The sequence below is a fragment of the Orcinus orca genome, chromosome 3 (assembly GCF_937001465.1).
Source record: "Orcinus orca chromosome 3, mOrcOrc1.1, whole genome shotgun sequence".
Lineage (NCBI taxonomy): Eukaryota > Metazoa > Chordata > Mammalia > Artiodactyla > Delphinidae > Orcinus > Orcinus orca.
Genome location: NC_064561.1, coordinates 176616460 through 176635951, shown reverse-complemented (window position 1 = coordinate 176635951; position 19492 = coordinate 176616460). Strand labels below are relative to the sequence as shown.

The following is a 19492-nucleotide window of genomic DNA, read 5'->3' as shown; positions in this document are numbered from 1 at the left end:
GTGGGAAGGAGGGAGAAAATAATGCTCTAAGTAAATGAGCTCCTCGTTGGGAACCACTGTCAAGAAATAGTCAATTTTATAGATTTAATAAATGTTGAACTTCTATCTACTCCTGGCTTGTGGGTTCTCAAGTTCCCGTCCGTGTCTTCCAACTTCCCCCCACAGCTTCCTGGATGATAGAAGTTTCCGAAGGCCGCTGATTCCAGAAGGTACTGTCCGGCGTTAAACTACTCTCTAGTAAGAAATAAGTCTCAGGCGGCCTGTACTGCGCATGCGCGAGCTTTTGCGCCCGCCCGCGAGAGCAGAGTGTGTTCTTGCTTCCGCGGTAGTTTCCGCCGGTTGCGGGAGAGTAACTGGAGTGGCTGCATCATGGCGTCCGTGGGGACCCTCGCCTTCGATGAATATGGCCGCCCTTTCCTCATCATCAAGGATCAGGACCGCAAGTCTCGTCTTATGGGACTTGAGGCCCTCAAGGTAACGGGACGGGGACGCACTGGCGGTGGGATGAGAGGACGCGGCCGAAGCCAGTGGCTCTGCGCCTGCGCCGCTTCACAGCGGTTCTGCCACGTGCTCCCGGGGAAGGTTCGAGGGAGCCCCTCTGGTCTCCAGTCCTACGGTCCACGCCTCGGGCCCGGGAAAGGCCAACGTATAAGCCCTTAGTCCCATTTGGCGGTTAAAGAGGCCCGCAGGCGCCCTTCAGAGTTGGGTGGGGTGGCTTGGATTCACAGGCGTTGAAGGCGCGTCCCCGCTGGTTTCTCCAGCCTGCAGTCCTTCCGAGCAGCGTTTTTAGCAGTAAGATGCAGCGGAGGTATTCTCAGGTCACCTGACCGGTTAGGACTCTGATTCTTAGCCTTCAGGCGGTGTCCCTACAACAGCCCCAAAGGAAATGAGTTTAATTTTCTTTGTCGCTTCCTAAAGGCTTAGTCATTTACAGCGTATTTCATTTTTGAGTCCGTTTATGCATGACGTATTCCAGGACGTGGGGTCGTAAAAATTTACAAACGAGCTACAGAAGTGAAAAGTTGTCACCAATAACCATAAGACTGCAGGAGTGAAAAGTTGTCACCAATAACCATAATACAAGATTGTGTGCGACCAAAATCACCAGTTTTGGGAGGGGTGGCAGGTAAAAGTTGGAGGGTGTCCTTCAGGCGTTGGAGAGAGGATTGATTGGCTTTTGATCAGGGATGGAGTTATGTTTTGAATGGGAAAGAGCTAGCTTCCAGGAAGAGGAAACAGCGAAAGCAAGGACCGGGGCAGGAGAACGCATGGCATCTTGTAGAAGACAGCACTTCGGTTTTAACAGCACAGTCTACTTTAAGTTACAGTGGCTCCGAAAAGTGGAAGTTCTTGCATGCCCCGCAATCGAGATGTTATCCTGAGGGATGGGAGGGGAGCCATTGAAGGGGATTTGAACAGAATCACAGTTTAAGTAGAACTAAACTTGGGGAGGTAGCATTTAGGATGGAATCCATGACGTTGCTGTGTATGGACCGTGTCACCAGGTCAGAGGTGTCCCTGTTTGCTTAGTTTTTTGGGGTTTTACTAAATTAAGCAGTACCGTTCTACTCCGGGCTGTTTGTTTGACTTAGGACAAGTTACACAACCCAGTGGGGGCAATACACCCCCGTCGAGCTGAGGACCAGAGTTAAACGGGGTAACGTAAGGAGTGGCCGCCCAGTCTTGGTATGTGGTAGATGCTCACACCATTTGTGTTACGTATTCAATTCCATTTTTCACTTCACAGAAAGTAACAGCCAAGTACATGCACCCAAAATACCAGTATAACAGAAGGTCCAGGTTATTTTGGACCTGCCACATCTCGTGTAGTTCTCGCACTCTGAGACAGGTACTATTTTATGGAATAGGAAACTTGACCCCACAGCAGTTAAGGGATCGCTTGAGGTCCCAGAGCTAGTAAAGAACAGGATCACGGTTCAGGCCCACCTTTGTGTGACTCCGCAGCCGGTGGTCTAAAGCCCACTTCTCAGCCTCTGCGCTGTTGATATTTGGGGCTGAATCCTTCTCCGTTGTGGGGTCTGTCCTGTTCAGGATGTTTACGCCTCTACCCACTGTGGTCCCCTCCCTGACTGTGGCAACCAGAGGTGTCTCCGGGCATTGCCAAATATCTCCTGGCGGGCAGTATCACCCCTGGTTAAGAATATATATGCCACGCCCCTATAGGCCAATAGGTTATTGGCCTATAAAAATTCCATTGTGCAGACCTATCAGTCAAGGTGTATTTTGAGGATTACCAGTATTTTCACAAACCTGGTAAACTTTGTGTGTTTTGTTACCTGTTAGATGGGGTGACGGGTAGGCTTCACGGCACGTGCGCGCTTGAACTGCTTGGAGACTTGGTCAGGATTTTGACGGGCGGAGGGTTTTCTGTGTGACCAGAGGACCTGTTGGGTCGCAGGCACAGGTCCTCACTGGAAGGGGGCGGGGTCTCAGACTGTGGAGGGCTTTGAAGAGCAGCTGGAGCTTTCAGACGTGAGAGTTGAGGTGCTGGGGAGTCATTTAAGCGCTGGGGACTGGAAAGTAACATGTTTGAGAGAAATGGATAGCTTAGCTGGATGGAGGATGAATCCGAAGGATCGGTGGTGAGGTAAGAGACCAGGAAATCTGTAAGGTGCGATGAATCAGGGTTAGGTCAGTGACGGCGGGAATAGGAACACAGGGAACCAGACAAATGAGTGTAATCGTGTGGGAGGAGGAAAGGATGCATTCAGGCTGCTGTTATTTTCAGCATTGACCACCTTGTGGGATGTGTACTGGCTGGACCACCTGAGAGAGGAGTGTGCAGTAAACCGTAGTGCGACAGTTCAAGGTGCTGTGTGTTGACGGCCAGACTCTTCACATGACGTTAGCATTGCACAGTGCTCTTGCAAGGCCTGTCAGGTCAGACTGTCTATTCCCTGGGCTATAAAATGGGCCCGTAGAACCTGCCTCATAGATGTGTTGAGGATTAAAGGGAGAACACAGAGCACTTAGTTCTGTTCTTTTACATAAGAATTGTCTTCTAACACTAGCAGTTGGGAAGTGGTCACCGTTAGATATGGACCTGTCTGCTGCTACTTCTAGAGAATGGAAAATGTGTCATAAGTGATTTTTATAACCATCAGCTCTATGTTCTTAACTCTTAAAATTATATGTAACTTGAATATTGGCTTTTTCTGTTTCATTTAGTCTCATATAATGGCAGCAAAGGCTGTAGCAAATACAATGAAAACATCACTTGGACCAAATGGTAAGAGACTAACATTCTCTGTTTTTTAACAAAAGTCATAAATCATAAATAGTCAATACAGTATCTTTGCCGAAAGTTAGGAAATGAAGGGAGGCATCCTCTCCCCTAATGTGGCCAAACGTTTTTGGTGTATTCCAGACCTTAAACACGGTTACAGTCATAATGTGCATACAATTTTAGATTAGGTGTTTTATCCACTTAACAATTACCATTAGCATTTTCTAAATCATAGCTGTTGTCTTTTGTGACATTATATTTTGTGATGACTGTTACATTTTGTGATGCTGCATAATTTTTTTGCCATTTCTCTAGTTTTGGCCATTTTAAATTGTTTCCAGTGTTTTGCTTTAGATTAGCCAATCTAGAAAGGTCTCCATGGAGATATTCCTTTATGTATGTTGAATTATTTATTTATAATAAATTCCTAGATAGGAACTGGGTCAAGAGGTCAAAGCCATTTTAAACATTGGTGTCTTTTAGGGCTCGATAAGATGATGGTGGATAAGGATGGCGACGTGACCGTAACTAATGACGGTGCCACCATCTTAAGCATGATGGATGTCGATCATCAGATCGCCAAGCTGATGGTCGAACTGTCCAAATCACAGGATGATGAAATTGGAGATGGAACCACAGGAGTGGTTGGTAAGAAAAGGCAAAATGTCCTTTCTCATTTAAGAGGTGTTATTTAATATTACAGGCCTAACACGCCTGCTGAGAATGTTTATTCTGAATTAAATCATGAGGAGGCAGTCGGACAAATCCAAATGGACACGATACAAGACAAGTGGCCCAGGCTCTTCAAAACTGTCACTGTCATAAAAGAACAAGAAAGGGGTGGGGAGTAGAGTTAGGCAATTATTCTAGATTAAAGGAGCTAAAGAGAAATGACAGCCAGCTGTAATGTGTAAAACTTGGTTGGATGCCTGGTTTGTTTGTTTTTCCTAGCTGTGAAGAATGTTTGGGACATATGGGGTCATTTGTGAGTCATGTGTTAGAGTAGTATCTTATCGATGTTAAGGTTCCTGAGTATGACAGTTGTGTTACAGAGATGCAGGAGAATGACCTTTTCCTTAGGAGCTGTGTTGAAGTATTTAGGGGTTACATGTCTGATTTCTGCAACTAATTTTCACATAGTTGAAAAGAAAAGGCACACATCTGTAGAGAAAACAAATGTGGCAAAATGTTATTAATGAGTAAACTAGTGTTCATTTTACTGTCATGAAATTTTTTCTGAAGGTTTGAATGTTTTAAAAGTTTGGGAGGATTGATAAGATGAATATCTTTAATGTTACTTTTTCTGTATCTGAAATTTGAATTAATTTATTCAGCAAATATTTCAAATATTCATTGGGTACCAAGCACTGTTCTGGATGTGCTTGGAATACAGCAGCATTAAAACAAACTCCTCATCTTTGTGATGCTGAAATGAGAGGGAAAGGCAAGGTTGGGGGGAGGATAATAAACAAATTTTGTAATCCTTTTATCGCCAACATAAATGTCCCTGAACAGAAATCCCTGGGCCAGGATACATAAGTTTTTTCCCCTTTATAAAAATGTTTGCGATTTATGTTCTTTACATTCTGTATATCACCAAGAATTGAACATACAGGTTAGAACCGAAGCAGAATTAGATTAGATGGCCTCAGCCTCTAAGATGCTTCCAGCTTAACTCTGGAACCTTCATATTTCCAGTGGTAGCATCTAATTTGTTTTGAGTTTTAGCGATTTCCTGAGCCAGGTGTGTGCTGTCTCATTCTCAGTCCTGGCTGGTGCCCTGTTGGAAGAGGCTGAGCAGCTGCTGGACCGCGGCATTCACCCCATCAGGATCGCCGATGGCTACGAGCAGGCCGCCCGCATCGCTATCGAGTACCTGGACAGGATCAGCGATAGTGTCCTCGTCGACACGAAGGACACCGAGCCCCTGATCCAGACCGCGAAGACCACGCTGGGCTCCAAAGTGTGCGTGTACAGTACAGTGTTGCTGGGCGCGTTCACAGAGTGGGCAGAGTTTGTGTGCTTGTTCAGAAAGGCAACTGAGAATTATCATTCATGGTTTCCTGTTGATTTAATGAGCTGCTTTCGGTTTGTGTTGTTATTTTGGTTTACTCTGTCTTTACTGCAAATGTAGACGGGCATTTTGTGTTTTAGCTGGAAGCTGAATTTCCAGGTTTGGTTATTAAGACCTCTTGACAGTATTTGGAAACTATAGAGTTCTTTAATTTGGCAGGATAGGACAGGTTAGCAAAAGGTCCTACTAGTGGGATGTATTAATTTTTCATAGCACTTCTTTCTACCATTTCTTTGCTAGGAAGCCTTTTAGTGGGAAAGTTCTGCTTTTATTCATTCAACAAGCAAGTTAATGATCCAGAATTTTGATTTAGTATGAAGGGGCAGTCTTGAAGTTTGACTTAAGCTGAAAGTGACTTACGTTTGGAACATTTACATAGTACTGACTGTGTGCCAGGCCTGCTGCCAAGTCTTGGGGACTCAAGACAGTCGTTGCCCCAAGGACTCAAAGCAGCGTCAGCCCCAGGACACACTTACTTTGAACAACGGTAGAGACTCGTGGGCTCTTGTAAAAATGTAGCATAAAAATCCAGTGTAAGGTGCCTTATTACGCTGTTTTTCTTATCCATATCAGTTTGAGAAATTTTTTAATTTGTACCAAGAAGGAAGACATGGTCTCAACTTAGAGGTCAGGGGAAGTACTACAAAAATGTCTGCTGCTTTCTGCCTTCGGGGAAAGGCATCCACTGCAGCACTGTGTTAAAGCAAAGCAGTCTTCGGTGGTGCCAGCTGTCCCCTTGTTGCAGGTCTGAGCTGAGACAGCTCCAGGGCAAGGGTGACTACCCAGGGTGGCCTCTGTCACAAGTACAGCATTGTTTTTCTCCTGGAAAGCAGGCATTACCCTTTCTTGAAGTGCACAAGTCGTGTGTTATTACTGCTTTCTAAGTTGACCCTGCTTGATTTGCAAGTCTTTATAAAACCCCAGTATGTGTAGGTCTTTACTATAGAAAATGTCCAAATGGATTAACGAGGGCCAGATATCCTCAACATAAAGCAAAACGTTGTATATCAGTTACTTAGGTCACACGTATTTTTAGTTTCATGGTTATCTGTTCTAGGTGACCTAAGATTTCAGGCACTGTATTTCAAGTACTAGAGTTCCCTTGTGGTTTCTCCAGAATCAAATTAAAATTACTGAGCAGTCTTTTCCGATGTTTCAAAACTTTCAAAAAAGATAACGTCCCCCCTCCGTAACTGATATGGTCAAGCCTTTCTCATTAAGTGCTGCACCTCCTGTGGATGAGATTGGCTTCTCCTTGGTGGTTTCATCGCCCTCCCATTCTGTTTTGGACTTCAGAATGTTAATAGTATTAAAAAGTGGCAGTCTTGGTAAATTTTTGGTTCTTGCCGTACTTTAGTGGTCTCTTAACGTATATTCATGATGGAAGGAAATAGTAAATTTCAGTTATTGTTAGTGAAAATAAAGATGGAATTATTTTCCCATCCCAGGTTATGATTCCCTTTGGGGGTCCCTGCATCCCAGGTGAAGAATCTCTGCTCCAGACGGTTGAAAGTGAAGGTCGTGGTGGCATTCTTTTTGTACAGTATCTGTGGGTCGCAGTACGTTGTGTCATATGAGTTACCACATCACGTGTTGTGCTCTGGTTGCAGTCACTGTTCAGTGAACGTGAAAGGTTTGTTTCATGTGTTTCAGGGTTAACAGCTGTCATCGACAAATGGCCGAGATTGCCGTGAACGCCGTCCTCACTGTGGCCGACATGCAGCGCAGAGACGTTGACTTCGAGCTCATCAAAGTAGAAGGCAAAGTGGGCGGGAGGCTGGAGGACACCAAGCTGATCAAGGGCGTGATCGTGGACAAGGATTTCAGTCACCCGCAGATGCCCAAAGTGAGTCAGCGCCTTCTGCAGCTTCAGGCTTTTCCCTCCTTAGCCCACTGGTTTGTTCATAACGTTTCTGTCTCTCACTGTAGCAAGTGGAAGATGCTAAGATTGCCATCCTAACATGTCCGTTTGAACCGCCGAAACCAAAGACGAAGCATAAGCTGGATGTGACGTCTGTAGAAGATTTTAAAGCCCTTCAGAAATATGAGAAGGAGAAGTTTGAGGAGATGATTCGGCAGGTAAGTCTTACCGTGGCTCTTGGTGAAATTTAAAACTTTGAAAGGGTGCAGTTAGTTAGCTCCAGGTAGTGAATACATGTGGTGCTGATCTGTGTTAATCTTGCTACTTTGTGTGGCTACAAATAAGGTATTAAAGGTATAGGCTTCTTTCCTTTATTTTTTCTTTAAGTCTTATTTTTTGTATATATAAACTTATTTGTCTTTGGCTGCGTTGGGTCTTCGTTGCTTTGCGTGGGCTTTTCTCTAGTTGCGGCGAGCGGGGGTGACTCATTGCGCTGGCTTCTCTTGTTGTGGAACACGGGCTCTACGCGCACGGGCTTCAGTAGTTGTGGCTCGCGGGCTCTAGAGCACAGGCTCAGTAGTTGTGGCACACAGGCTTAGTGGCTCCGCGGCATGTGGGATCTTCCTGGACCAGGGCTCGAACCCGTGTCCTCTGCATTAGCAGGCGGATTCTTAACCACTGTGCCACCAGGGAAGCCCCTCCTTCACTTTTAAATTATCAAATGGATAAACATTCACAGTGAGAAAAAAAATCAAATGGTACAGGACGGCATAAGGGGGCAAGTCTTAAAATGGTAACGTGTCTGGGGCGCATGAACGACTCGGCCTGTGTATTTGGAGCTGCACTTTTGATTTTATGTGCTTATTCTCCTGGACACATCTGAGCTAGTGTGTGCCAGGTTTGAACAGTTGTAGTGTGGCTTACCACATGTTTGAGACTTCCAAGTATAACTTTCAGACAAAAGAGTTGCTGAGTAACCGAAATCAAACCAGAATGCAGTCATAGTCATCCCAGTTCATTGCTTCAACAAGTCAAGAGTGTTATTTTATGAATACTTAACTTTCTCTCTGGCTATTAACGTTTTACACGTGCCTGCTCTCCGACGAAACGGTTTCCTCTTTTGGGGACTCTGTCCTTGGGAGTTTTAAACACCAGCACTCAGGGATGCATGAACATGGGTCTCTATTGAAACATTATCATAGCAAACAAACTAGAACCTGTTCCAGTGTTTTTGAGGGGAGGGGGGAATAGTTGAGTTCATTTATGCTTTCATGGTATCTCTCTGCTTAGTATATACCAGACGCTGTCGTGGGCACTGGATATACGCAGTAAACAAAGCAGAGCGCTTGCTCCTAGGGTGCAGAATAGGGGGAAAGCGGGTCGGGGGACTGTTACAGACGCTGGTCAGAGGGCCTCTGAGGGCGTGGCCTGTGGGCAGAGACCTCAGAGAAGTGAGAGCCGCATGGCTGGGTGAGGAGCGTTCCAGGCTGCGGCGAGGTGGGAGTGGGCAGCATGTGCAAAGGCCCTGAGGCTGGGAACCGCAAGCTGAGGGGTTGGGTATGCTGGCAGAGGGTTGTAAATGAAAGCTTGTTACCTGGGCTCTATCTAGGGTAGCCATGGGAGTGCTGGCCAAGGTGCCCTGCAGGAAAAGGGGACAGGAACCAAGATGCCAAGGGGGTCAGGCGGACCGTGTCGATAGGTGTGCAGGTTGCCAGGAATGCTAACAGGAGTGGTGATGGGGCTGGATGCCAACACTGTCAGGAATGAGAGTGTGACCCAAAGAGGGACGCTGTGGGTGGCCGGGAGAGGCAAGGGCCCCTCCTGTTTGGAGCAGGTGGGAGGGAAAACAGCCATTTGAGGAGGAGGCGTGGCATGTTGGTTTTTCAGGGGACGCCAGCGTTCGTTCACAGCCAGAATGGAAAGGGAACATTGCCAAGAAGGAGTTTGGCGATGGGCTCAATTCCAGAGGGCCACTGGAAGCTTCCAGAGGGTCGGGGGAGGAGGGGGAGAACCAGGTGGGTGGGTGGAGACAGGAGTGAAATGGCAGCTGTGGGACACGGCATAGTCCTTACCGCCCGGGGAGGGATTGACAGTACCGATCGCTGCCGCCGTCCTGGGACGAGCCACTTAGCTGTTTGTGGCATTGGGGGCGGGGGAAGGTAGTGCTAGAATCAGGGTCACCTCTGTCGGCCTGTAAATTAGCCTGTATCTTGTTCCACGGAGGATAGCCTACTCAAGTGCGAAAAGCAAGCTACAGAAAATTGTATCGCAAGATTCAACTTTTGTTAAACACACACACGAATAAACCGCTTCATAGGTGTTCGTGGCAACACAGAGCTGTGACCTTGGTTTCCGGGGGACAGGGTTTTGGCCTTGTTGACGTGCCTCGTGTTGCTTCACTTGTAACGGTGGCATTCACGTGAATTGCTAATGTTTAAAGCTTTGTTTAAAAATGAGGTGATTCCCGTTGATACGTGTTCAATATTTAGAGTTTAGAGATGACAGAAGGTAGACATTTGGGTATTTCTTTTCTTCTCTTTTCTGTGCATTATTTTAATGCACCCACCTACACACCTAGCTATGTTTCTCACCGTTTTTCAAACAGAAGAGCTCAAGGAGTACTTACTTTTTATTAACATGATTGCGGCATTTCTTTCCCCAGATTAAAGAAACTGGCGCCAACCTAGCCATTTGCCAGTGGGGCTTTGACGACGAAGCAAATCATTTACTTCTTCAGAATAACCTGCCTGCGGTTCGTTGGGTCGGAGGCCCTGAAATCGAGGTAGGAGGCTCCCTGTGAAGAGACTGTGAACACGGGTTGAGCTTACGGTGCGTTTCTGTACGTGAGGCTGCAGTGACCTCGCTCGCCTGCAGTCAGCACACTGCCAGGGCTCCACCGATAAGAGGAGGGTGCGCTGGGGAGAGGAGAACGCTAGAGTCTTTGTCACCATTTTTATATGTGTTTCTGATGTTTCACGGCACTTGGAGACGCTTTCCCCTCTCTCCCTGGCTGTCTCGTAGGCACTCTGAGGCAGGAGCACAGGCTGCCCACTTGACTGTCAGCCCCATCAGTACTGAGAGCCATTGCGGACGTGGTCCGTAGCCCGGCACACGTGGCCCCGTGGCTGCTCGTGGCGGGGACGGGTGGGGAGCTGAGGGCTGCGCACGGGGTCATGGCACTGGGCCGCTGCAGCCTGACCAGGACACCCAGCTCTTCAGAACCTTGCTCAGTGAGCCAGGCTTTCGGGGCAGACTTTGAAACGTGGGCCAGGCTGGGGCAGAGGTTCTACTGAACACGGCGCTCGTGGGTCAAATGTGGCTCCTCCGTGGTGCGATTCTGAGAGTCCCCGCTCACCAGCCTGGTCTTCCTTTCCCCCGGCCTGCCGGTCAGCTGATCGCCATTGCCACGGGCGGCCGCATCGTCCCGAGGTTCTCAGAGCTCACGGCCGAGAAGCTGGGCTTTGCGGGTCTTGTGAAGGAAATTTCATTCGGGACCACTAAAGACAAGATGCTGGTCATCGAGCAGTGCAAGAACTCCAGAGCCGTCACCATTTTCATCAGAGGAGGAAATAAGATGGTGAGAACACAGTTGTTTGTCCTACATTTTTTCAGAATTTGGAACGTGATTTGGCTTTTCCCATAATGTACTTAACTGAGACACAGTTACCTTAAGAAAGATGACAGCATCTTTCTTAGAGAAGCAAGGACACGTCAGGAATTCCCTGGCGGTCCAGTGGTTAGGACTCAGCACATTCACTGCCAGGGCCTGGGTTCGGTCCCTGGTCAGGGAACTAAGATCTGCAAGCCGTGCGGTGCAGCCGGGGAAAAAAAGGACATGTCACAACGTAAGATACTGAAGACCGTGTTCCACTGTTGGGTCTACGAGGCCCACTTGCCTTTCCTCTGTCTCATAGGTATAAATGGGGAACCTGAGTGGTAACCATAGGCATGCTCTTCATTCACCAGGAATGGGTTTTTAGTGCATCGAGATGAGTAAGACTCATTGTCAGGGTGTTTCTTTGTCGTTTTTGTTTGACCCCCTTCACTTGGGCATAGGTCCTGGAATGAGTCCCTGGCTGCCCTGTATTTTGGGGTTTTTTAGCTACATTATAGGGAGGAAAAGTAGAATAGATAGAAACCATCTGGCAAAGAACTTTCTGGCACCAGTCTTTTTAACCAAGGATATTACTGGGGACGAGGTAGGAATATTTCCAGTACCCAGCAAGCGCTTAGATTAAACCCCAGGTGCACGGTATTCGGCTCTAAAGTGATTAGATTGTGATCACGTTAACTTAGGCAAAATTGTTTTCCCCAGATCATCGAGGAAGCCAAACGATCCCTTCACGATGCTCTGTGTGTCATCCGGAACCTCATCCGTGACAACCGCGTGGTGTACGGCGGAGGCGCTGCTGAAATAGCCTGTGCTCTGGCCGTCAGCCAGGAGGCCGACAAGGTGAGTGAGACCCGTCGCAGACTGTGCAGCGGGGATGCTAGACCCCAGGCGTCCGACCTGCGTCGATTCTCGTGCCCGTGTACTCGAGGGCGGGTTACCACAAACCAGCGTGTCTCAGCCCTTTTCAGACCTTGCAGCCTCAACAGCAAATCTCTGCACTCTTAATGTTACTTGAAATTCAGAATTAGACGTCGTACCTGCAGGCACAGCAGGAAGGGCTGACCTGTTCCGACTTCTCACACATGTACCTTCTCCATCCTTATCCTGTAGTGACGTTTTCATAGGACGGTCTGTCCTTAGAATTCTTTATGAGTTAGTTTTTCAAAGTTCGCGATTTAATTATGTTTCCAAATAGCTGCTGGCGGGGGGCATTGGCCAAGTACGCTGACCGTAACCGTGTGCCCTTCCAGTGCCCGACCTTGGAGCAGTACGCCATGAGAGCCTTCGCCGACGCTCTGGAGGTCATCCCCATGGCCCTTGCCGAAAACAGCGGCATGAATCCCATCCAGACTATGACCGAAGTCCGAGCCAAACAAGTGAAGGAGATGAACCCTGCCCTCGGGATTGACTGTATGCACAGGGGAACAAACGGTGAGGCACCATCACCGCTCTGGGGCTGCGGTTCGACTTAACTTGAAACATTACGTGCTGCGTGTTATCCTGTCTTTTTAAATACTTAAACACACTTCAGGTATTCAGGTCCTGAATTTTAGAACATTTCATTTAATTACCTTGGGAATTGTTAGACTGCTGGTCTTGGCAACCTACAACTAATTTTAATAACAAAAAGCTGCAGTGCGGTATTTATTCCAAAGGTGACTTCCATTTTAGAAAATAATTTCCATCTTACCTTTTTTACGCAAATGTCTGTCGGTGTGGGTTCTGTATGACCTATAAGACAGCTCTGAAATTGACTTTCGGTTTACAGCTGATTCTGTGGTCGTGTCCCATAAATTCCAGGGTGTTTTATAAATGGGATGTACTGTAACTTCTGTAGCACTCGCATAGTTCATCTGCTGAAAAGGTAGCGCAGCTTTAGCATGTTGGAACGGTGGTCCTGGTGATTCCCAGTGATTCCTGATGGGGCCGTCTCTGGGGTTCTGCAGTTAGTCCTGACCACAGAGTCTCCAGCAGTTGGTGTTTTGGTTTTGTTTGGTTTTTTTGTGGTACGCGGGCCTCTCACTGTTGTGGCCTCTCCCGTTGCGGAGCACAGGCTCCGGACGCGCAGGCTCAGCGGCCATGGCTCACGGGCCCAGCCGCTCCGTGGCATGTGGGATCTTCCCGGACCGGGGCACGAACCCGTGTCCCCTGCATCGGCAGGCGGACTCTCAGCCACTGTGCCACCAGGGAAGCCCTTGGTGTTGTGTTGTGTTTTGTTTTCTTCTGTTTTTACTTAGAACTGTAGGTATATTCTGGGTTTTAGGTTAACAGCCCAAGGAGTTGAGTAACAGCAGCAACTCCTTGTCAGACACATATTTCAGTTCCTTTAACTTGAATGCCCAGGTCTTCGTTGGAGTCACTTTACGTTTCAGGCACGGTCACATCGGGCTTACTCTCAGTAAGTGACGGCATTGGGTGTGCTGTGGGATGAGGTGTTGCTGAGCGATTCCCCCTTCGGCAGGTCACTGAGAAACTCAGCCTGTGGTTGAGGAGGCCCTGTCCCCACAGCTCTCTGGAAACCAGGCTCACATTCCAGAATGTCCTGGGAAGCAGTGGAAGTATATTCTTCTGAAAATATAACCGGGACTAGTGGCTTCCAAATTTGTGTTTCTTAAGTTTTACTCTAATTCCATAAATTGGAGCAAGGTATTAGTAATAAACATGTATGCTTTTTTATAGTAATTTATATGTGTTTTTCAGATATGAAGCAACAACACGTCATAGAAACCTTGATTGGCAAAAAGCAGCAGATCTCTCTTGCAACACAAGTGGTTAGAATGATTTTGAAGATTGATGACATCCGTAAGCCTGGAGAATCTGAAGAATAAAAAAAGAATTTAGAATAAAATGTAGAAGTAAGATCCACTACCGTGATTAAATAAATGGGTGTCTCGTGATGCATCTAGTTATTTATTACTATGTCCTTCATTAGACACTGTAGGTGCTATAGCAACAGTAGCTGTTCGGTAGCTATAGTTTGACTTGTTCAGAGACCTGGAATTGTAGAGATGTGATCTCACAGGTTTTTTGCATTTGCTATTAAAGGGAACTCTTTAAACAGCCTTTATATTCTGCTCTTCAAGTTAAGAAACATTCACTGTAACATTCATCAAATGCCTTAACTGAAGGGGTTTGAGTTGATTTTTTTATTCTTTTTTTCAATAAGCCGTAGGACCTGTATTTAACAGCTTTAAATGTTCCGTTTGTTCTCAAGATTTATTTTAACACTGAGGAAGTACGGGCTTGGTCCTATTTATTTAAATGCTGCATCTGTGTAAATGGGTGGATCTTTGACTGTAGAGACCCGTCAGAGGTGAGTATCCACCAAACGATTGTGGGATGTCTTAACGTGCTTTTAGGTTACACTGACGTGTGCTAGGGCGTTATTACTGTGCCACTGAGACCGCGTTAACAGCGTAACCTTCACGTAGTCCCCTTGGCGTTATCCTGCCCTGGCTCCACCCTAAGCGCAGGCCAGCATGTGTACAGAGAAGGCCAGAGTGGGCACAGACTCCTGCACCACCTGCAGGTGCTTAGAAGGGCGATTCAGAACCCTGTTGGCGTTTTCTTATCAGAGGAACAGAACGAGTGGAGGTTAGAGTGAAATGTAGAAAAATGGGTTAAGTGGGAGGAAATACCTTGCAATGACCATGTATGAGTAGATTGGTATTGAATTAATTCTGCTTATTAAAATAATACTGGCTAACAGTGACATAGCCCTTACCAAAGGCCAAGGTGTGTTCTGAGAACTTTACCTGTTCTCACCACCTTGTAAAGGAGACAGTTTTCTTGTTATTCCCATCCTACAGGTGAGTTTTGATCATCGGCCAGCCTCTTCTGGCCAGTACATGGTAGAGCTTAGTCAAACCCTGGCAGTCTAACTCGAGAGTTCCCCTCTCCCCATTGGCTTGTGTTTGATTCTCTAAAAGGATGTTTCTTAGAGAATCATGATGATAAAGTTCACTCTTGTGCCACCAGGGGGAGAGGATTTGGACCAGTCAGGTTCCATAGAATTAGGAAACGATCCAGGGTTCCTTCTCCTGGGGACCTGGGTGCTGACCAGTCCTATCTATTGGGTCGTTGTGTTTTCTCTACGTTAATGCATTGGTGGTTTCGCTAGGAAGCGTAGTAGTAAGCGCCAATACCATTCATCCTAATGAACATACAACCTGGTACACATTTCATCATGAAATGGATTGTGAAGTGGCACTATCATCACTTACACTATTGCTTCCTGGGTGCAGCGTCAGAATGCGTCAAGTTTGGGATCATGTCAGACTTAGACCCACTTAGATAAATGTCTTGACCTAGTAGTTCAGGTGAGTTGATTTACAAGGGTGGATTCTAGCCTATAAAGAACATACAGCAACTTGCTTTGGACCAGTCTCACAAGAAGGGGTTTGGGGTTGAATGAAAAGAGCTACGAAACCGCTCCTCCAAAGAGTGGACCTCACAGATGCTTCTGCTGGTTTTGGTTGAGAGAAACTATGTGGCTTATGAACAAACTCGTACACATGTTGTTTCACAAGCTTTTGGCTTTTTCCGGAAAAAGCACCTCTTCAGGGTACCACGTTACCTTTTATCTTCCAGTTCCAAATGGCTGGTCGAGTTTATATCCCTTGTACTGTAGCCGACCCCGTGTGCATCAAGAGCACACACCTCATCCTGTGTGTATCAAGAGCAGTGAAGGCACTTGACCCTGAAGCCGGATTCCCACGCAGGGCCCAGCATTGTCCTGTTGATTCCCAATTCCTGCACTTGCGGCTTTTTCAGTGTTTTTGTTTGTTTGTTTGTCCTTTAGTTTGTTTTGTTTTTTGGCTGCACCGTGCAGCTTACAGGATCTTAGTTCCCGACCGGGGATCGAGCCCGGGCCCCAGCAGTGACGGCGCCAAGTCCTAGCACTGGGCCACCAGGGAGTTCCCTATTCAATGTTTGTTAGGTGGCCTGGTCTTTAATTATAAACAACCACTCAGAAATACAAACGCTTCTGCAGGGGCTGAGAGGCTAGTGGGTTGTATGTGACCGAATGTCTTTAATCCTTTCTTTCTTTGTTCGTGGTGAAACAGCTCCACTAAAGGGGGCGGGGGGTGGGGGTGGGAGTAACGAAGTAACAAATAATTGAAGTACTACTAGGCGTGGAGAAGTGTTTCTGCATTTCAGGTGCTTCTTGGGGGTAGCCGGGCAGACGGGGCTCATCTGAAGTGCCAGGAGAGAGGGCACCAAAGACAGGTGGCTCCTTGGGGAGCGTTGGGGGAACGCAGTGGCAGCAGCGAGGGCACCTGGAACATGCTGGATCCTGAATGCTGTTGTAACGTCTTACGTAGGTGATAACAGCGGTTTTCAAGGGGCTGTGAGGTCAACAGTAGTTTCTAAGAGCTGATTTGCCATTTTCACCGTGTTGACAGGTGCACTGATGGTGCAAAAGCAGTGACGGGTAAAACTCGTGAGTAGGGATCGGGTGGTGGTGCTAGAAGCTGTATTCCTCACCACCACCCGCTTAGAAAGCTGCTGTCACTGAAGGGTGACCTCGAAGCAGTGCCAGCCACTGAGCCATTAGATTTCGGCCCCAGAGTACAACGCGTCTCGGTGCTCGCTCGACACAGCAAGTGTTTGAAGCACCTCACGTAACAGGCATGGCAGCCGCCTCAGCTGGACCGGCCCCTCCCTGTGGACACCGTCTTTATTTAAATGTGACTGACAGCCGGTTACTCACACGTCTGCGTGACAGACGGCTGCTCAGAAATGAATTGTGACCCTGTCACTTCAGTGGAACACCTACAACAAAAGTACCGTAGTCCGGGTGGCTTAGACAACACAGTTCTGGAGGCTGGCGGTCCAAGATCAAGGTGCCGACGGGTCCGGTGTCTGGTGAGAGTGCTTGTAGGCGGCAGCCACCTGCTCACTGTGTCCTCAGTGACTCCGGGAGGGTCTCTGGAGTCTCCCTCTTTCTCCCCCCACCCCCGCCAGCAACGACTGATGGTATTTGTGCGTGGCTCAGTAAGCTAGTGTTTTCCAATCATCAGTATATTACGGTCTCGTTCTTGTGTAGGTGGACCAACGTAACAGAATGAAAAGTTGATTGAAACTACCACTTGTTCTGTTTTGGAAGAGACTAAAACAGAATATGCACTGTTTTCCAACTACTGAACATATCGATGTGGCCAGACTGCACTGCACTGAATTGAATGTGTTGTTAGAAGCAGATGTGAGAACCCACTGTCCTCTGCTAAGAGAGACATCGAGAAGATTTGCAGAAGTGGAAAACAACGCCACTCTTCTTCTTTTGTTTTGGAAACTACAAAAAGTGTATATTAACGTGTGTTCATTATTTTAAAATAAATATTTGCCTTAATTTTTTAGTTTTATTTTCTAACGCTAAATGCCAACGGGTGTAACTGACAAAAACATAAGCTCTTGGGAGGAGGGGGGAGGGTCCTCAATAAGTTTTTAAGCGCATACAGGGATCTTGAGATAACAACGTTTGAGAATTACTGCATTAGCACCTGAAATCCTCATGATATGCCGGTCATTGCCAAGAGACGCTGCATAGTTTGCACCATTCACTCATTGAAATAAACTCGTTTATACAGCGCTGAAAATCTGCACTTACCAAGACTTACTGTATGATCCTGACCCGTTTCAAGGGCGGTTGAAGCTGATAGTGTGAACTTCCGGCCTCTGTGCTCGCACCCATGGTCATCTGGCCAGCCCCTCCACCCCCCTCCCGGTGGCAGGCAGGATTCCAAACCAGGGTTCAGTCTGGTTACGCAGTCATCCAATCACTCTGATGTAGGTGCTGCCGTGAAGGGACTTTGCAGACGGCATGAAGTACTAGTCAGCTGACCTTAAGAGAGGGAGGTGATGCAGGTGAGTCCCGTGATATCACAGGAGCCCTTCGTGGTCACAGAAGGGAGGTGCAGGCGCGAAGGACTGGATGCCCCCCTGCTGGCCCTGAGATGCAGGGACCGTGTGCAGGCCCTGAAGACAGGCCTGAAGGGGCCGAAGAAGGAAACGGGGCCTCGGTCCCGAACTGCAAGGGACGGCTGTGGCAAAAACTGGGGTGCACACTTGGTCCTTGAACAACACGGGTTAGGGGCGCCGCCCACCTGTGCAGGTGAAGACCCCTGAGTGACTTACAGCCGGCCCTTTGGCCCTCCATACACTCAGTCCCACATCCAAGGATTCAACCAGCCGCGCATCGTGTAGCTCTGCAGTGTTTACTGTTGGAAAATACCCACCTGCAAGTGGACGCACGCAGTCCAGGCCTCTTGTTCAAGGGTCAGCTGTATTTGGAAGTGGATCCTTCCCAGACCTCCTGAAGGGAGCCTAACGAGCCAGCAGGTGGACTTTGGCCTTGTGAGACCCAGAGCAGAAAAAACAGCTGAGCTGACGGAATAATACATTTGTCTTTAAGCCACAAAGTTAGTGATCATCTGTCACAGCAGCAGTAGGAAACTCATACACTCCCGTCATGTGTGGGGTGGGCGGTGTTACCCTAGATTCCATCTCTTCAAGCTTGCTCCCTCAGTTCCCCATCTCGGGTAGTCACGAGTGAGCCTCACCAACACGTGGCCCTTTCTGGGCACCCGACGGGATCGCGCTTCCAGATTCTGTGACCAGCGGGGCCGTGTGAGCAGCTCAGGCCAGTGAGGGGAGAGAAGCATCACTTCCAGGCCAGAGCGTTGACGAGCCATGCAGGGCCCTCCAGGGTGCTCTCCTCTCAGCACAGCCAGGCGCGTTATTCCAGGCGGCCACTCCAGCCTGGCCCGTGGAGGGACAGTGATGGGAGCCCCCTCCAGCAGCCGTGGGCATGGAGCAGAGGTGAGTCAGGGCTCTTGGACAGGTTCACCCTGAGAGCTGAGGTCCCCGTGCCTGACAGAACCTCTCCACTGCACCTTCAACCCCCTCGCACCTTCCACCAAGTAGCTCCCCTTAAAAAGCAGAACAAGTCAAGCCCCTCTGGGTCCTGAGTCCTGGGCTCTTCCCTCACGCCTCTCATTTTCTCTACAGCCAGCCTGGTTCCCCGCGCCCTCACCTCCTCTCCACTCCACCCACAGCTGCCCGGCCTCTGGCCCAGCCCGGGACCCCTTCCCGGGGCCTCTGCAGGCCCAGCGACCACGGAAGATGAGGGACAGCTCCCTGAGGCTGCCGGGACCTCCTTGCTCCCCGGCTTCCGGACGAGAAATTTCCCCGATTTCCCTCCCGGAGCCCCAGCCCTGACAAGAAACGGCCCCCAGTCAGCCATGCACATTGGGCTGAAAGCCCACCCTCCACCCAGGACCCAAGCCGGCCCCCTCCCCGCAGCCCCACCTGGTGAGAGCCTCCTGCAGGGCCGGCCCGGTGGAGAACAAGGTAGCCCTTCAGCATCTGCAGAGCCTGCAGGCCAGCGGGAAGGATGGCTACGTGCTCTAGTCGTGAGCACTTGGCCAGGTAGAGAGATCCTCTGGGCCGGGACTGAGAAGGACGACCGCTGGGCTGTCACGTGGGGGATGATGGGGTTAACAGCATCAGCAGGATGCAGCTACAGTATGTGAAGTGGCTTGACCGTTGCAGACACGCACGCCCCATGCGGTTCCCACCCGCCACCCATGGTTATGGAAGGCTTGACTTGGGAGGGCTACTGAGGAGCTGGGCCTTCGATTTGATGTGATTTTAACTAATTTAAATGTAAAAACTGAAACTTTACCCTTGACACCA

The 19492-nt window shown here is 48.5% G+C and overlaps 1 protein-coding gene across 2 annotated transcripts; it reads left to right on the top strand.

Moving 5' to 3' along the window:
* The first annotated feature begins 190 nt into the window (after positions 1-190).
* CCT5 (chaperonin containing TCP1 subunit 5) lies at positions 191-17147 on the top strand. 2 transcript variants are annotated; one of them, XM_049708242.1, is made up of 12 exons: positions 204-474; positions 3190-3250; positions 3731-3895; positions 5014-5212; positions 6975-7167; positions 7251-7400; positions 9845-9964; positions 10574-10759; positions 11498-11635; positions 12046-12226; positions 13496-13650; positions 16845-17147. In XM_049708242.1, the coding sequence occupies exons 1-11, from the start codon at positions 370-372 to the stop codon at positions 13621-13623; spliced, it is 1626 nt and encodes a 541-aa protein (XP_049564199.1). In that variant the 5' UTR covers positions 204-369; the 3' UTR covers positions 13624-13650; positions 16845-17147. The 2 variants fall into 2 exon arrangements, with proteins under 2 accessions (XP_004274541.1, XP_049564199.1); XM_004274493.4 differs by lacking the exon at positions 16845-17147 and having other exon boundaries at positions 191-474; positions 13496-13694.
* Positions 17148-19492: the final 2345 nt, after the last annotated feature.